General features: G+C 41.5%; 1 protein-coding gene across 3 annotated transcripts in view; it reads left to right on the top strand.

The window, feature by feature from the left end:
- The window catches only part of ITGB4 (integrin subunit beta 4), a 121,178-nt gene that overhangs the window by 13,201 nt on the left and 88,572 nt on the right, over positions 1-19,405 (top strand). For all 3 annotated transcript variants that reach the window (XM_069752039.1, XM_069752038.1, XM_069752040.1), the window contains exon 2: positions 13,968-14,045. In XM_069752039.1, coding sequence (XP_069608140.1) covers positions 13,968-14,045 — 78 coding nt within the window. The remainder of the gene's footprint in view (positions 1-13,967; positions 14,046-19,405) is intronic.

The following is a 19,405-nucleotide window of genomic DNA, read 5'->3' on the forward strand; positions in this document are numbered from 1 at the left end:
TATAGACATTACCACAATGAATTTTAAACAAAACAATTCAGATGCAGTTGAAGTTCAGACTTTCTGCTTTCATTTGAGGGTATCCACATTAAAATTGGATGAAGGGTTTAGGAGTTTCAGCTCCTTAACATGTGCCACCCTGTTTTTAAAGGGACCAAAAGTAATTGGACAGATTCAATAATTTTAAATAAAATGTTCATTTTTAGTACTTGGTTGAAAACCCTTTGTTGGCAATGACTGCCTGGAGTCTTGAACTCATGGACATCACCAGACGCTGTGTTTCCTCCTGTTTGATGCTCTGCCAGGCCTTCACTGCGGTGGTTTTCAGTTGCTGTTTGTTTGTGGGCCTTTCTGTCTGAAGTTTAGTCTTTAACAAGTGAAATGCATGCTCAATTGGGTTGAGATCAGGTGGCTGACTTGGCCATTCAAGAATATTCCACTTCTTTGCTTTAATAAACTCCTGGGTTGCTTTGGCTTTATGTTTTGAGTCATTGTCTGTCCAAATATATATGGACCTAACTGTAGATGAGTAACAGATTACTTGGTATATGGCAATACCTATTTCTCGGAGGAGTTAAAGAATAAATGTGTTTCTTTGCTGCCATGAGAAACATGGAGCAATATTTTGACCTCTTGAAAAATGAGTATTTTGCTTGCTTGCACAGCCAATATTTGGGATCAAGCATTCTTTTGAGCACTGGTCACCAATTTTTGAGCCAGGTAAATGCACCCTTACTTCACAGGTAAGGTACAATACCTAGTACGTGAGCAGCAGCATCTCTCCACAACCAAAAAGACGAGATTGGCAGTTTAGTGGAAAAAACTGACCAGTTGTTAGATCCAAGCTTCTTTTAGCTGAAATCAATTAGGAAACTGATCTGAGCACTGGTGCGGTGTCGGCAATATGTGAACATATACAGGAAATACCCCATAAAAATCACATAAAGTGAGTATTATGGCAAGATTAAAGAGAATCTGTCACCAGGTTTTGCTACCCCATGTGAGAGCAGAATAATGTAGGAACAGAGACCCTGATTACAGCGATGTATCACATACTAGGCTACTTGCTCCAGTTTTGATTAATAATTGTTTTATCTGCTGCAGGTCTACCAGTTCTCAGAATGCTGAACTCTGTATAGCCTCACCCACGCCACTGGTTGGCACCTTTCTGTGCACAATGCATAGGCAGAAAACTGCCAATCAGCGGTGGGGTGTGGGGTTATACAAAGCTCTTAAATATGGAGGACTACGTGGCAGCAGATTTACTAGTCCTCTAGTGATAATCTCCTGCTAATATATCATTGTGAATGTGTGAAAATAAATAAATGAAGAAAAAAAAAAAAAAATATATATATATATATATATATATATACACACACACACACACACACACAAAGTATATATATCTATATACAGTGGGCACGGTGACTCTTTGTTTCATTGCAGCCATTTGCTAAATTAAAAAAAGTGCAGTACATTTTTTTCACATTAATGTACACTCTGCATCCCATCCTGACTGAAAAAAAAAACCAGAAATGTAGTAATTTTTGCAAATGTAATAAAAAAGAAAAGCTGAAATATCACATGGTCATAAGTATTCAGAGCGACTTAGCTCAGACACTCATATTTAAGTCACATGCTGTCCATTTCCTTGTGATCCTCCTTGAGATGGTTCTACTCCTTCATTGGAGTCCAGCTGTGTTTAATTAAACTGATAGGACTTTATTTGGAAAGGCACACACCTGTCTGTATAAGACCTCACAGCTCACAGTGCATGTCAGACCAAATGAGAATCATGAGGTCAAAGGAACTGGTCAAGGAGCTCAGAGACAAAATTGTGGCAAGGCACAGATCTGGCCAAGGTTTCAACAGAATTTCTGCAGTACTCAAGGTTCCTAAGAGCACAGTAGCCTCCATAATCCTTTAATGGAAGAAGTTTGGGACCACCAGAAGTCTTCCTATAGACCTTGCCGTCTAGCCAAACTGAGCAATCGTGGGAGAAGAGCCTTGGTGAGAGAGGAAAAGAAGAACCCCAAGATCACTGTGGTTGAGCTCAGGAGATGCAGTAGGGAGATAGGAGAAAGTTCTACAAAGTCAACTATCACTGCAGCCCTCCACCAGTCGGGCTTTTATGGCAGAGTGGCCTGACGGAAGCCTCTCCTCAGTGCAAGACATATGAAAGCCCACATACAGTTTGCTAAAAGAAACACCTGAAGGACTCCCAGACTATGAGAAATAAGGTTCTCCGGTATGATGAGATGAAGATAGACCTTTTTGTTGATAATTCTAAGCGATATCTGTGGAGAAAACCAGGCACTGCTCATCACCTGCCCTATACAATCCCAACAGTGAAACATGGTGGCAGCATCATGCTATGGGGATGTTCTTCAGCTGCAGGGACAGGACGACTGGTTGTTACTGAAGGAAACATGAATGCGGCCAAGTACAGAGATATCCTGGATGAAAATCTCTTCCAGAGTGCCCTGGACCTCAGACTTGGCCGAAGGTTCACCTTCCAACAAGACAATGACCCTAATCACACAGCTAAAATAACAAAAGGACCATTTTTGACAGGCCTAGCCAGGGCCCTGACCTAAACTCAATTGAGCATCTCTGGAGAGACCTGAAAATGGCTGACTACCAACATTCACCATCCAACCAGACGGAACTGGAGGGGATCCCCAAATCCAGGTGTAAAAAACATGTTGCATCATTCCCAAGAAGACTCATGGCTGTCCTAGCTCAAAAGGGTGCTTCTACTCAATACTGAGCAAAGGGTCTGAACACTTATGACCATGTGATATTTCAGGTTTTTCTTTTTTAATAAATTTGCAAAAATTATTACATTTCTGGGGTTTTTTCAGTCAAAATAGGGTGCAAAGTTTACATTAATGAGAAAAAAATAAACTTTTTTTAATTTACCAAATGGCTGCAATGAAGCAAAGAGTGAAAATTTTAAAGGGGTATGAATACTTTCCGTACCCACTGTATATACAGTATATATACTGTATATATAATCACTATTCAGTGATGAGTAATGAGAAAACAAGACTTTTCCAGTAGCAAACGACCCAGTAAAACCACATAGAAACAATGCTAGACAGTTGGTATGCACAAAATTACAGACGTCAGGGTGGAAGCTAGTCCAGACAAGTTAGAAAATGTCTGAGAGTGCTCATATAGTCAAGTTTCTGCCCACTCTTATCACATATAATATCTATACTATTTTAGTTGTTACAGTCAGGCCTTCCTCCTGTCTAATTGTTTACACAGGCCTAGATACTAACAATACATATTAGATTCACATATGGTTCTCCGTTTGAAATATCCACTTTTTTCTTGCATTGATATTCTCTTCCATTCTCCTATTGACACAAATACAGAATACCAACATTCACAAGTAGCAAATAATAGTGAATCATAGGTAGTATACCAATTGTAGCTAATATGCACTACTAGAGCACTAATAGGAACGATTTATGCAATAGAACAATTCTTGGCTCTTACATTTCCAGGTTAGCAAGGCTATTTAAAGCACCACTCCAGCGGTTTTTTTTATTCTACCGCAGAAATGGTGTCACTAATGTAATTTTCATACTTACCAGCAGCAGCCTTCATCTGTTAATGGCGCTGCTCAGGTCATCTTTTGCAGGTTGTGACATACCAGATCGCTCCAGTGTCACAACTCAATGAAAGTCTACAAGAGCCAGAATGAGACTCTCGTAGACTTACATTACGAACTTGTGACTGTTACCTCTGACTTCCGGTCAGTCAAAAGTAGCAGTCACAAGATGGCAGCACGGGACCGGAGCGGCAATAGGAAGAGCTGAAGACGGCGTCTGGTAAGTATAAGACTAGGGACAGGAAACGTAGATTAGTAGCACTAATCCAGTGCTGAAATAAAAAAAAACGAGAGGTGCTGTAACTCCTTTGCAACATTTGACATGAGTTTACGCCATGGTCTGGAAGGGGTTCCCGCAAAATGTAAAGTTGCGTAATGGTGATCATGCAGGCATAGGAACTTTGTCCACATGATCACTGCAGGGAGCTTGGCGTAAGTTGTAGTGAAGCCCTGGCTGTCATTGCCAGAAGCAGTGCTCGCATCTCCCTTGACCGTGTACGCCCTTAAATGCTGTGATCGATGGTGATCGCAGCATTTAGTAGGCTGGGAGAGGGAGCCGGGCTCCCTCAATCTTCAGATCGGCACTCCCGCAATGTCATTGCGAGATTATTGCCATGGCAACCCGAGGTCGTCATGACGACCTCCAGGTCAGCCAGCTATGGCGAGCCTGTTAGACCATGCCAGGAGCATGGTCTAAGAGGCTTCTGTTAGTTCAGCACTGACAGATATAATGCTGGTGCATTGCATTGCATTATACTAGGGATCCGACTAATAAAAGTTAAAATATCAAAGAGGAACTAAGTAAAAAAAAAAAGTAAAAAAAGAAATGTAAAAATATACCGTAAACAAATACACATATTTGATATAGACACATCCGGAACACCCGAACTATAAAACTGTCACACTATTATACCCTTTTAGTGAACACCATAACAAAAATTATAAAGCATGTGGCAAAAAAAAAAAGCTTTTTCATCATACTGCCAAAAAATGTGGAATAAAATGCAATCAAAATGTCGAATGGAAATATAAATGGTATAGCTGAAAACAATATTTTGTCCAGCAAAAATCAAGCCACAAAACAGCTCCATCAGCGGAGAAATTAAAACATTATAGCTTTCAGAATATACTGATGCAAAGACGATAAAATAGTTTTCATTATGTGACAGTGGCAAAACATATAAAAAGTGATATAAATGTGGTATCACTGTAATCGTACTGACCCAAAGAATAAAGCCGTCTTATCAATTTTACCATATGGTAAACAGCATGAAATTCCACTCCCAAAAAAACAATTCCTAAATTGCTGTTTTTTGTTCACTCTGCCTTCCAAAAATTGGAATAGAAAGCGATCACAAAATGTTATGTCCACAAAGAACAAAAGGACAGCGCCACAATGGATGGTGAAAAAATAAGAGCTTACATTTATTCTGCCTCCTGTAGCAACGTTTCGGTCAACAGACCTTTATCAAGCCGAAACGTCGCTACAGGAGGCAGAATAAATGTAAGCTCTTATTTTTTCACCATCCATTGTGGCGCTGTCTTTTTGTTCTTTGTGGTCTTGGTACTGTTCGGGATGGCCTCCCTGGTTTTGGACTTCTATCTATAAAGAAAAAGGGTGCGGTTTTGACTTTCTTTTGTTTTGACTCACACAAAATGTTATGTGTCCAAAAAATTATACCAATAAAAACATGATCTCGTCCCACAAAAAACGTGGCCTCACATGACTCTGTCGGAAGAAATATAGAAAAATTATAGTTCTCAAAATATAGCGATGCAAACATTTTATGTAGTAAAAAAAGGCTTCTTTTAGTGTGTGAGAGCAGCCAAACATAAAAATCCGATATAAATCTGGAATGGAATCACTGTAATCGCACCGACCCGAAGAATAAAGTTGCCGAATCACTTATACCGCATGAGGAATGGCGTAAAAAAAGAAATAAAACCAATTTAATGTTGTTGATTTATTTATTCTGCCTCTCAAATTTCAAAGTAAGGCTCAGTTCATATTTATCCTGCGCTCTTTGCTGAGCATTTATTCCGGGGTTTCCTTGTAAATCTCTGAAATACGTGATTCAGATGGAAACCCCGGCCGAAGGTTCCCTATAATGATGCAGGTGGACTATGATCCAGCGGTATCCATCTTTTTAAGCATGAATAAAAGCACAGTAGGTCACAGTTCTGTGCACTTCTGAAAAGAAGGACATCACTGAACAGAGGTCAGACAGAGTCCAGAGTAACCCTACTTCCTCATGATAGTGAATGGACCCATTGGGGGTTTCATCTGAATCAGGTCCTTCAGAGATTTAGATGGAAACCCCAATGTAAGTGCTCAGCGTAGAGCGCTGGATAAATGTGATCCCAAACATTATGTAAAATGCTCCCAATAAAAGCTTCAACTCAAAAAAGCAAGATCCCACTCAGGTCCTACATCTGTCAGTAAATATAGGGGACTTTCATATCACTGCTACTACAAAGATTCTGGAAAAGCACTATGGCTCCTTGCCCCGCAAAAAAAATCCAACAAATTCTGCCAAATTCAAATGACCTTCTCCCTTCTGAGCCCCAGTGTGCCTTATCTACATTTAGCATCCACCTTTTTGGCATTTCTGTAGCGATGACAGCCTGCTTAATTTAAGGGTGCATGTTTCCAGAAGAACAAGCGAAGCACAGTGTATGGACACTACAATGTACTGGGCACTACACTGGCAGATTTGGAATTTTCACTCGGCAACATCCACTGCTGCTTGTTTCTGGAAAACACCCATGGAGTCAAAATCATCACTACACTTGTAGATAAATTTCTAAAGAGGTGTGATTTCCAAAACGTGGTCGCTTGAGAACGGATTTTGCTCTTCTGACACTTAGGAGCTCTGTATATGGAGTCCGCAAACTATTCTACTGTAAAGTGACCGATGGCAGTATCTATGGTTGAGCTGCAGCTTCATAATGTCCTGGCACTTTACAGGAAAATCGCGTCCCAGTCCCAATCTGCTACCAGGTGTGGGGGGCATCACACTCACTTGTAGGCCGCAGGCCTCTGCTTTCTCCAGACCTCCATCTTCATGAGCCGCCGCTCATAGTTCAGAGGACACGAAGTTCAATTTAACAAGCAAAGGTTTGTTGAATAGTTCAAGTTCATCAGATTGTAACACGCAATATTGGGCCCAACACTTTTTATTCCCTGTTTCTTTAATGCAATGCATCCTCAGCATTACTGTTCGTTCCTCCTGGACTATCCCTATATTCACTGTCTGTGTCAGCCCCAGGGATTTCCCGTCCAGTCATGCAGTGCACTTGGGATCCGTTACCTTCCCTTTACGTGGTTCCATGTCTATCATCCTCTGTATAACAGAGGATAAGGCACTCTTCATAGCACCTGTACCGAGCCTTGAGCTCTGGACATTGCAAGAATATACTCAAGAGATTCCAGTAAGGCTTATCACTGCCTTGAACAATAGATTCTTTCTGGCACTAGCAGCCGACTGCACTTGAACTTGACCTTGGTTAATGTACTTCCCTATCTGATTCCTACCAGGAAGCAGTCCCTTTTTACTGGGGCTTCTCCCTCCCATTAGGGTCTAGTCCCAAACTTTAACTATGTATTATACCATTTATCTTTACACCTGGGGTCTAAGGGGTAACGTGTCTCCTTGAGAAGACTGACATATCCTGTCTTATTGCAAGACTCGTTAAAGAGTTGATTGTGACTTGTAGGATCGCTGCTTCCAACAGGTGGCGCTGTAGAGTTCAAGCTCTCTTTCTCTCTGAAGAGGCATATTAAATTTCCCAGACGAGCATTGCATGTCCAATAAGCCACCTTACCTTGGCATGCTAGAGCCGATATGTCACTCTCCGCAAGAAGAAACAGAGTCCAGAGCCTCTCACCTAGCCAAATCAGTTCTCATACTTTGCACTGACGAGGGCCAACAGCCCGAAACACTGTGTCTGCAAATTGAGATTCTGATTTGGCTTTTATCCTAAGTCATATTGCAAGACTGGTTAAAAGGTTGATTGTGACTTGTAGGATCGCTACTTCCAACAGGTGGCGATATAGATTACAAGTCCTCTTTCACTCTGATGAGGCAATTTGCCTATTTAGACCTATAATTCTTACAAAGTCTATCTTACTCTATAATTACTATCCTATATCCTAAGCCCAACCTATGTCTTACTCTATACTTTACACTAAACATATTAGTTATGCACTGCACATTATCATATATACTGTATAAAAGATGCATAACCTTGTTCACACTATATTATAATGTGATTGGTGACTTCAGGGGCAGGAATACAATAGCACAGTCCACCATTCTTACTCTACAATAATTTTTTCTCCAACAGCCAAATAGCACTCCTTCCATCCCAAGTCTCGCTGTACAGCTATGCAGTACCATACAACCACATTTGGGGTATTGCCACATTCAGCAGAAATTGTGTGACACATTTTGGTGCAATTTTTACCCATTTACTTGTGTGAAAATGGAAAATTTGGGACTAAAACAAATTTTGGTGGTAAAAATGTAATTATTTTTATTTCACTGCCCATTTTTATAAAAATCTGATACAATTGTGGTGTCACTATGATCACTGCACCCTTAGATGAATTTATTGAGAGGTGTGGTTTGTACAATGGGGTCACTGTCCTCCTCCAGTGGGTCATGGCACCCACAAGCCATAACAAAAAATCTGCTCTGTAATATGGCGCTCCTTCGTTTCTGAGCTTTACACTGTGTCTGAAAAGTATTTCCTGATTTCATGTAGGGTATTGGCACACTCAGGAGAAATTGCACAACGATCTGTCAGATCCATTTTTTCCTACTAGCCCTTAGAAAACTTAAAAACTTGGGCTATTCTTTCTTCACCACTAATGATGAGCGAATATACTCGTTACTCGAGATTTCCCGAGCATGCTCGGGCGTCCGAGTATTTTTTAGTGCTCGGAGATTTAGTTTTCTTCGACGCAGCTGGATGATTTACAGCTACTAGCCTGCTTGATTACATGTGGGGATTCCCTAGCAACCAGGCAACCCCCACAGCTATTAGCCAGGCTACCTAGCCTGGCTAATAGCTGTAAAACATTCAGCTGAGGCAATGAAAACTAAATCTCCGAGCACTAAAAAATACTCGGGAGGACACCCGAGCGTCCTCGGGAAATCTCGAGTAACGAGTATATTCGCTCATCACTATTCACCACCCAATGGTATAAAATTCTGTGAGGCACATGTGGTGTCAACATACTCACTGCACCTGTAGATTAATTCATTGGGGGGTGTAATTTGTAAAATGAGTTCACATATGGGGGATTCTGTTGTTCTGGCACCTCACGGGCTCTGCCAATGTGACATGGCACCCTCAAACCATTCCAGCAAAATCTGAACTCCAATATGGCACCTCTTCCCTTTGGAGTTTGCACTGTGCCTCAAAAATAGTTTTGACCCCATATGGGGTATTGGCGTACTCAGGAGAAATTGCATAACAAACGTTACCATTAATTTTCTTTTATTTTCGCTTTTAAAAAGTTGGGGCCAAAGCAACATGTTAGTGGCACAAATGGTAATTTTCCATTTAATCAGCCTAATGTTTCACACTCCCCTTGAGCGAAAGCACATCCGCGAAATACATGTGAGGGTGTCTGTGGTGTCGCGGATGGGCGGGTTATAGCATTATGGGTAAGCTCTACACTTTACCTTTCTCCATGTGGTTGGTTTTGTTTTTTTTACTTTTTGCATTACGGCCATATGGGTTAATTTATACCACTACTATTACTACTTGCAGCCTGACATTACTCCACTTCACCACCTATGTCGACTTGATTATTTCCTCCATTTTATGATCCCTCTTACATGTATCATGTCTACCTTTGATTCATGTGTTTTTTTAATGTGTATTATTTTTAATAAAAACTGTTTATTTTACCTAAATCTTTACTATTTGTTCTTGTGTGCTGTTTTTTGGATACTTTGTTATTCTCCTTTTGGTTATAATTCTGTGAATCACCTGAAGATTAAAAATGCTCACTACAGAATAGATAAATTCTGTGACTATACTACATAAATTCCACGAGGGGTGTAGTTTACAAAATAGGGTAACTTGTGGGGGTTTATGCTGTTTTGGCATGTCAGGAACTCTTCAGGTCTGACATGGCATCTAAATAAACATTTTTTGTGGGAAAAAGTAAAAAAGTTATTCTTTCCACCTTGCTTTACTTCCAGTGAAGCACTTGAAAGTTTGCTACACTTTTTGACTGTGATTTTTAGCACTTTCAGGGGTGCAGTTTTTACAATGACGTCACTTTTGGGTATTTTCTGTCATATTGGCCACTCTAAGTGTTAGGGCTAGCGGAATGCACCAAGTAAATATAGATGTTTTATTGAAATTGATGCGTTCGCAGTCCGGGGTCCACCGTGCAGGAGAACCTGCTGCTAGCAAATGGCGGAACTATATGGCGGTATGAACTAACTCTGCTATTTCACAGAGTAGCCGTGAAAACAAAGCACTGCGCCCTGTTAGACTTCACAGAGGCACAGGCTAACTGCCCAAACAGAGAGCAGTCAGTGGTCACGCATGCACACAAAACTCCTCGCCGGAGATGCCAGCATTCTGGGGGCTTATTTCAACCGGGTCCCTGAACACAAACTTACATGACCACACTGGCGCAAAGTACATAACATAGAAAGATACTAGTGCATGGCCGTGCGGCCATGCGAGCCTTAAATAGTTGCAGCACGTACAGGACCTTCCTAGAAGGACCAATGAGAGGCTGCCACAGAGTGTGAGCACCTACAGGACCTTCCTGAAAGGACCAATGGCTTTAGCTGCAGTATCTGAACATGTGACCCTCGATCTCCACTGAGAGATCTTACTTTGGGCATGCTCAGAATGAGAAAAGCAGGACTTAGTCCCAGAAGCGTCTGCTCGCCGCTGCCCAGCACTGACTTCAATGGCAGAAGTAGGAAAAGCAGCAGTAACTCTTTGTACAGAGTCAGACTGAGCGAGGCGCTGGGACTGACGTCTCCGTTGAGCAGGCTGCACTGTGGCAGGAGAAGAATGGGAGACAGCAGCGGAGATGGCCCGAGATTCCCCCTGTGCAGAGGCGGGAGCTTGACCCCTAACACTAAGTCACTTCAAATGTGATATGGTCCTTAAAAAAATGGTTTTGTAAATTTTGTTGGAAAATTGAGAAATTGCTGGTTAACTTTTAACCCTTCTATGTTTCTAACCAAAAAGATGATGTTTTAAATTCTGCTGATGTATAGTAGACATGTAGTAACTATTTTTTGTGATATAAGTATCTGATTTGAGGGCATAAAAAATGTGAAAATTACGAATATTTCAACAGAATTCCAATATTTCCACAAATAGATGCAAAAAATATTGACCTAAATTTATCGCTAGCAAATGAAATAACACTGGTAAGGTTTGTAAAATCTTGCCTGGTCATTAAGGTAAAAAAAGGCTCTGGGTGAAGGGGTTCAGAGTTATGTGAAGCAGATACAGTATTAACCATCTCCTGACTTCTTCAAATTTATCCACAGAGCCTTTCACTAGACTTTCATAACATTTTCTCTCCAAGCACTAGTGGAAATTTCCTAAAATATTGGATTAGACAGATGGGTGCATGTGATTTTATTCACAATAGCCACATTCTTCTGTCCTCAGATCATCATAAATCAGTATTGACTATGCTGGGAGGAAACAAATAGACCCATAGCCATTAAAAGCAGATTCTCCCTTAGAAGCTGCAGGGTATATTGCAGAAATAATTCCATAATAATTCCAGTCATTCCGAACTTTTCTTATCTCGAGAGTCACGTTCAGTTCTGAAAAAGGGTTGTGTGCCACATCCAGCCTTGCCTCCCTCACCCACTGAAGCATCACCCAGAGCCCCCCATTACTGGTATAATGACAGCCAAAGCTTCCCCACAGAAAGCACCTTGTGCCACCTTCCCTTATGAGCTTTTACTATCCACTTTACCTCTATTCAAAATTCTTTAATGCAGTACTCCCAATAAGAATAGAAGGACCTAGTGTTTGTTTCACCCTTAACACCTTTTTTGGACCCTTAAGATAACCTTCATCTTCTTTTTTGGTATCAACACAGTTCCTCTAAAGAAATTAGTCTTAAGAGGCATATACATTGCAAGATAATCGTGAACAAGCTTTGTTAAAAACGATCGTTTTACAATTATCTTGCTGTGTAAACAGGCTGCCTATCACCCAATGAATCAAAACACTCGTTCATCAGCTGAACTGATTTTTGTGCAGCACAAAAGATCATCGCTTTCTGCAGTGAATCATCCTGTGTACACAGGACTGACACAGCCGAGAACTATGGTAGCCTACATGCGATGAGCGATCTAATATAGTGTGTGCATTGTTTACTTTGGTTACTTGTGTAAACAGGCATTCACACTACCACCGATCCGTAAAAGTTTACCAATCAGTGTTCGTATTATGCCACTAATCAGTCCGTGTAAATGGGCCTTTACACAGGCTCTTGCCACTCAATAGCAAAGGTAGTGAGTTAAACCATGATTGGCCTTTATTCTCCAAGGTATTCATAGAAACTGCAAGGCATACCTCTATGGTACATACACCCTTGCCTAATATTGTGATCAGAAAAAATCCAAGCAATATAAAAAGCATATACAGGCCTATTAATTTCAAATCAAAGACAAATGTTGTCATACAACATTGCCAAGGCAGATCTTCGAATATCTGGAAGTTCTTGGAATGGGCCATCAAAATCAGATCCAACTTCCTGCTCTTTGACCAATCAGCAGACTGAAGGGGCCACAGAGCTCCAATGAGGTCCAAGTCCCTTTCATTTTTTGCATTGCTCGTACAGCACAGCATTGTACTTTTAATAGTGTTTTGCTTGATATTACAGGAGAGTCCAAGTCAATAGAATGGGAAACTATAAAGTGTGGCACAGCCACTGCCATGTGTCCCTGGTATTGTTTGCCTGGCATAACTACCTTTGGTAGTGCCTGGCATTTAAGCTTTGAATCTTAATGCTCTATAATCTACATCAATTTTGTAAACCTTTTTTAATAGAACCTGCCATTAGATTCATGCTGGCTGAATCATGGGCAGTATGAATCAGAGCCTGGATGGGATGACCGTGTGATAATAATGAGGTTAACCATCTAGGTGCCATTGTCGGTATTGACAGCTAGGAGTCTAAAAGGCCACGATTGGTGATTAGACAATTCATAACCAAGGCAGGAGGCACCGGGAGCTGACTCCAATCTTATAACATGACTGAGAAGATCAGAGCCAGAAGAACAGGCTAAAGCAGGCTGTATTGACAAACCAACTTGCCAAATCTAATGGGCCCGAGGCCGGCAAACTGTGTGTCTCAAGTATCGGGAACTGCAAACGTGATTTTTGTGTGGTGACAGTATATTGCAATCATGTACATGTAAAGTGGGAAGCATAAGGCTGGTTCACATTGCGTTAATGGGTGTCCTCTAGCAGACTCCGTTACATGGCGCAATTGTCGTAATTAGCACTATGTAACGGATCCGTTGACTGCAATGTGCTAACAGATCGCTAGCGCATGCCATTTTTGGCATGCGCTAGCGATGTCCCGATAGTTTCGGACGGACCTCGGACGCTGCTTGCAGCATCTGAGATCCGTTCCTAGCTAGCGCAGATCGGGTATCTGCGCTAGCGGGATCGCCAAATGCGATCCCTTTTGGGACATTGCGTTAGCGCAATCCGCTAGCGTATGCGCTAAACGGATTGCCCAATGTGAACCTAGCCTAATAAGGCGTTGCATCAGCCTGTGTACATATACGTGATTTTGAGTTACAGGACTAAAGGAGTTTTCTGGTTTCAAAGTTTTGTGGGCCATAGACTAGCAGAGTTATGAAAAAACAACAAAGCTGCTACCCTCACCGGATCCATTTCTGCATCTCCGCCCCTCCTATAGTCATTGTTCACAGGCTAAAATGGTGACATCACACCTGCAGAACTAATCACAGCTGCAGCCAATCACTGAGGTCAGCAGCTCTGCTAATGTAGAGAGTGTGAGACTATGAGATCGTTGATTGGCTGCAGTGGTGATGCGAGCTGCAGTTGTGATATCATTGCTATAGGCTATGAGCAACAGCTAGAGCAGCAATGGAGAGGCAGTGCTGGACCTGGAGAGGGTGAGTAACAGATCAATTTGTTATTTTATTATACCTCTGCTTGCGATTAGAAAAACAAACGTAATTTTTAGCAGGTTTCATGATATACAGTTTTTCCTTCTACTCATGCTATGCAATGCACTGTATGTGTAATATTTTTTTTTATTTGAATATATGATCTAATCCTTGTTTGTATCTGGCAGGTGGGGAGATGTTCTTCCCTCACATTCTGGGGGCTCTGCTGCTACTTCTGAGTATCTCCGATGTCAACAGCAATAGAGGTACGTACATCCTCCGCTACACAGTATATACAGTATATATATATACATATGATGCTCTGTAAAGGTTTTATGTAGCTGTGGAGAAAATTCTGCAAAGTAAAATGTTTTCATAAATAGAGATGCTAATAGTTTATTTTTATCAATTAAGAAAATGAAAATTTAATGAACAAAAAAGAAATCTAAATTAAAGCAATATTTGCTGAGACCATATTTTGCTTTCAACACAGCATCAGTTCTTCTAGGTACCTAGTACACAGTTTTTGAAGAAAAAAAAAAAAACTCAGCAAGAAGGTTGTTCCAAACATCTTAGAGAACTAAGGAAACTAAGAAATGGGCAAAGTTGAGGACTATAGAAGTAGTGTTGAGCCAAGAAAACTTAGTGGCACAGATGAAAGAATTTCTTTTGGAAATGGAAGATGTTCATCAGTGAGATCAGCTCAGAACTGGCAGCAACCAAAGGGACCCAACTAAAACCATCTACTGTTAGGAGAAGTTTGCCCAGGGGTCTTCTTCATGGAAGGAAGAATTGTGGCTGTATATCATACCTTGCAAGAAAACAAGACCAAGTGCCTCAACTATGTACAAGAACATAGGAACTGGGGTGCAGAAAACTGCCAGCAGGTGCTCTGGAGTGATGAGTCAAAACGTGAAATATTTGGCTTTAATAGGGCTGGTGGAAGCATGGTGGAGGTTCCTTGAACGTTTGGGACTTCATGTCAGCAAATGGAGTTGGGGGTTTGGTCAAGATTAATGATATCCTCAGAGCTGTGAAATACTTATTAACCCCTTTACCCCCAAGGGTGGTTTGCACGTTAATGACCAGGCCAATTTTTACAATTCTGACCACTGTCCCTTTATGAGGTTATAACTCCGAAACGCTTCAACGGATCCTGGTGATTCTGACATTGTTTTCTCGTGACATATTGTACTTCATGATAGTGGTAAAATTTCTTTGATAGTACCTGCGTTTATTTGTGAAAAAAACGGAAATTTGGCGAAAATTTTGAAAATTTCGCAATTTTCAAACTTTGAATTTTTATGCAATTAAATCACAGAGATATGTCACACAAAATACTTAATAAGTAACATTTCCCACATGTCTCCTTTACATCAGCATAATTTTGGAACCAATTTTTTTTTTGTTAGGGAGTTATAAGGGTTAAAAGTTGACCAGCAATTTCTCATTTTTACAACACCATTTTTTTTTAGGGACCACGTCTCATTTGAAGTCATTTTGAGGGGTCTATATGATAGAAAATGCCCAAGTGTGACACCATTCTAAAAACTGCACCCCTCAAGGTGCTCAAAACCACATTCAAGAAGTTTATTAACCCTTCAGGTGTTTAATAGGAATTTTTGGAATGTTTAAATAAAAATGAACATTTAACTTTTTTACACAAAAAATTTACTTCAGCTCCAATTTGTTTTATTTTACCAAGGGTAACAGGAGAAATTGGACCCAAAAAGTTGTTGTCCAATTTGTCCTGAGTACGCTGATACCCCATATGTGGCAGTAAACCACTGTTTGGGCGCATGGGAGAGCTCGGAAGGGAAGGAGCGCTATTTGACTTTTCAATGCAAAATTGACAGGAATTGAGATGGGACGCCATGTTGCGTTTGGAGAGCCACTGATGTGCCTAAACATTGAAACCCCCCACAAGTGACACCATTTTGGAAAGTAGACCCCCTAAGGAACTTATCTGGATGTGTGGTGAGCACTTTGACCCACCAAGTGCTTCACAGAAGTTTATAATGCAGAACCGTAAAAATAAAAAATCATATTTTTTCACAAAAATTATATTTTTGCCCCCAATTTTTTATTTTTCCAAGGGTAAGAGAAGAAATTGGACCTCAAAAGTTGTTGTCCAATTTGTCCTGAGTACGCTGATACCCCATATGTGGCAGTAAACCACTGTTTGGGCGCATGGGAGAGCTCGGAAGGGAAGGAGCGCAGTTTGACTTTTCAATGCAAAATTGACAGAAATTGAGATGGGACGCCATGTTGCGTTTGGAGAGCCACTGATGTGCCTAAACATTGAAACCCCCCACAAGTGACACCATTTTGGAAAGTAGACCCCCTAAGGAACTTATCTAGAGGTGTGGTGAGCACTTTGACCCACCAAGTGCTTCACAGAAGTTTATAATGCAGAACCGTAAAAATAAAAAATCATATTTTTTCACAAAAATTATATTTTTGCCCCCAATTTTTTATTTTTCCAAGGGTAAGAGAAGAAATTGGACCTCAAAAGTTGTTGTCCAATTTGTCCCGAGTACGCTGATACCCCATATGTGGCAGTAAACCACTGTTTGGGCGCATGGGAGAGCTCGGAAGGGAAGGAGCGCCGTTTGACTTTTCAATGCAAAATTGACAGGAATTGAGATGGGACGCCATGTTGCGTTTGGAGAGCCACTGATGTGCCTAAACATTGAAACCCCCCACAAGTGACACCATTTTGGAAAGTAGACCCCCTAAGGAACTTATCTGGATGTGTGGTGAGCACTTTGACCCACCAAGGGCTTCACAGAAGTTTATAATGCAGAGCCATAAAAATAAAACAAAATTTTTTTCCCACAAAAATTATTTTTTAGCCCCCAGTTTTGTATTTTCCCTAGGGTAACAGGAGAAATTGGACCCCAAAAGTTGTTGTCCAATTTGTCCTGAGTACGCTGATACCCCATATGTGGGGGGGAACCACCGTTTGGGCGCATGGGAGGGTTCGGAAGGGAAGGAGCGCCATTTGGAATGCAGACTTAGATGGAATGGTCTGCAGGCGTCACATTGCGTTTGCAGAGCCCCTAATGTACCTAAACAGTAGAAACCCCCCACAAGTGACACCATTTTGGAAAGTAGACCCCCTAAGGAACTCATCTTGATGTGTTGTGAGAGCTTTGAACCCCCAAGTATTTCACTACAGTTTATAACGCAGAGCCATGCAAATAAAAAATATTTTTTTTTCCACAAAAATTATATTTTCGCCCCCAGTTTTGTATTTTTCCAAGGTTAGCAGGAGAAATTGGACCCTAAATGTTGTTGTCCAATTTGTCCTGAGTACGCTGATACCCGATATGTGGGGGGGAACCACCGTTTGGGCGCATGGGAGGGCTCGGAAGGGAAGGAGCATCATTTGGAATGCAGACTTAGATGGATTGGTCTGCAGGCGTCACATTGCGTTTGCAGAGCCCCTAATGTACCTAAACAGTAGAAACCCCCCCACAAGTGACCCCATATTGGAAACTAGACCCCTCAATGAACTTATCTAGATGTGTTGTGAGAACTTTGAACCCCCAAGTGTTTCACTACAGTTTATAACGCAGAGCCGTGAAAATAAAAAATCTTTTTGTTTTCCCACAAAAATTATTTTTTAGCCCCCAGTTTTGTATTTTCCCAAGGGTAACAGGAGAAATTGGTCCACAAAAGTTGTTGTCCAATTTGTCCTGAGTACGCTGATACCCCATATGTTGGGGTAAACCCCTGTTTGGGCACACAGGAGAGCTCGGAAGGGAAGGAGCACTGTTTTACTTTTTCAACGCAGAATTGGCTGGAATTGAGATCGGACGCCATGTCGTGTTTGGAGAGCCCCTGATGTGCCGAAACAGTGGAAACCCCCCAATTATAACTGAAACCCTAATCTAAACACACCCCTAACCCTAATTCCAACGGTAACCCTAACCACACCTCTAACCCTGACACACCCCTAACCCTAATCCCAACCCTATTCCCAACTGTAAATGTAATCTAAACCCTAACCCTAACTTTAGCCCCAACCCTAACTGTAGCCCCAACCCTAACCCTAGCCCTAACCCTAACCCTAACCCTAACCCTAGCCCTAACCCTAACCCTAACCCTAGCCCTAACCCTAGCCCTAACCCTAGCCCTAACCCTAGCCCTAACCCTAACCCTAGCCCTAGCCCTAACCCTAGCCCTAACCCTAGCCCTAGCCCTAACCCTAGCCCTAACCCTAGCCCTAACCCTAGCCCTAACCCTAGCCCTAACCCTAGCCCTAATGGGAAAATGGAAATAAATACATTTTTTTTTATTTTTCCCTAACTAAGGGGGTGATGAAGGGGGGTTTGATTTACTTTTATAGCGAGTTTTTTAGCGGATTTTTATGATTGGCAGCCGTCACACACTGAAAGACCCTTTTTATTGCAAAAAATATTTTTTGCAATACCACATTTTGAGAGCTATAATTTTTCCATATTTTGGTCCACAGAGTCATGTGAGGTCTTGTTTTTTGCGGGACGAGTTGACGTTTTTATTGAAAACATTTTTGGGCACGTGACATTTTTTTTATCGCTTTTTATTCCGATTTTTGTGAGGAAGAATGACCAAAAGCCAGCTATTCATGAATTTCTATTGGGGGAGGCGTTTATACCGTTCCGCGTTTGGTAAAATTGATAAAGCAGTTTTATTCTTCGGGTCAGTACGATTACAGCGATACCTCATTTATATCATTTTTTATGGTTTGGTGCTTTTATACGATAAAAACTATTTTACAGAAAAAATAATTATTTTTGCATCGCTTTATTCTCAGGACTATAACTTTTTTATTTTTTTGCTGATGATGCTGTATGGCGGCTCTTTTTTTGCGGGACAATATGACGCTTTCAGCGGTACCATGGTTATTTATATCTGTCCTTTTGATCGCGTGTTATTCCACTTTTTGTTCGGCGGTATGATAATAAAGCGTTGTTTTTTGCCTCGTTTTTTTTTTTTTTTTCTTACGGTGTTTACTGAAGGGGTTAACTAGTGGGACAGTTTTATAGGTCGGGTCGTTACGGACGCGGCGATACTAAATATGTGTACTTTTATTGGTTTTTTTTTTTTATTTAGATGAAGAAATGTATTTATGGGAATAATATTTTTTTTTTTTTTCATTATTTTGGAATATTTTTTTTTTTTTTTTTTACACATTTGGAAAATTTTTTTTTTACTTTTTTACTTTGTCCCAGGGGGGGACATCACAGATCAGTGATCTGACAGTTTGCACAGCACTCTGTCAGATCACTGATCTGACATGCAGCGCTGCAGCCTTCACAGTGCCTGCTCTAAGCAGGCTCTGTGAAGCCACCTCCCTCCCTGCAGGACCCGGATCCGCGGCCATCTTGGATCCGGGGCTCGAGCAGGGAGGGAGGTGAGGAGACCCTCGCAGCAACGCGATCACATCGCGTTGCTGCGGGGGGCTCAGGGAAGCCCGCAGGGATCCCCCTCCCTGCGCGGTGCTTCCCTGCACCGCCGGCACATCGCGATCATCTTTGATCGCGGTGTGCCAGGGGTTAATGTGCCGGGGGCGGTCCGTGACCGCTCCTGGCACATAGTGCCGGATGTCAGCTGCGATAAGCAGCTGACACCCGGCCGC

The sequence above is a fragment of the Ranitomeya imitator genome, chromosome 2 (genome assembly GCF_032444005.1).
Source record: "Ranitomeya imitator isolate aRanImi1 chromosome 2, aRanImi1.pri, whole genome shotgun sequence".
Taxonomy (NCBI): domain Eukaryota; kingdom Metazoa; phylum Chordata; class Amphibia; order Anura; family Dendrobatidae; genus Ranitomeya; species Ranitomeya imitator.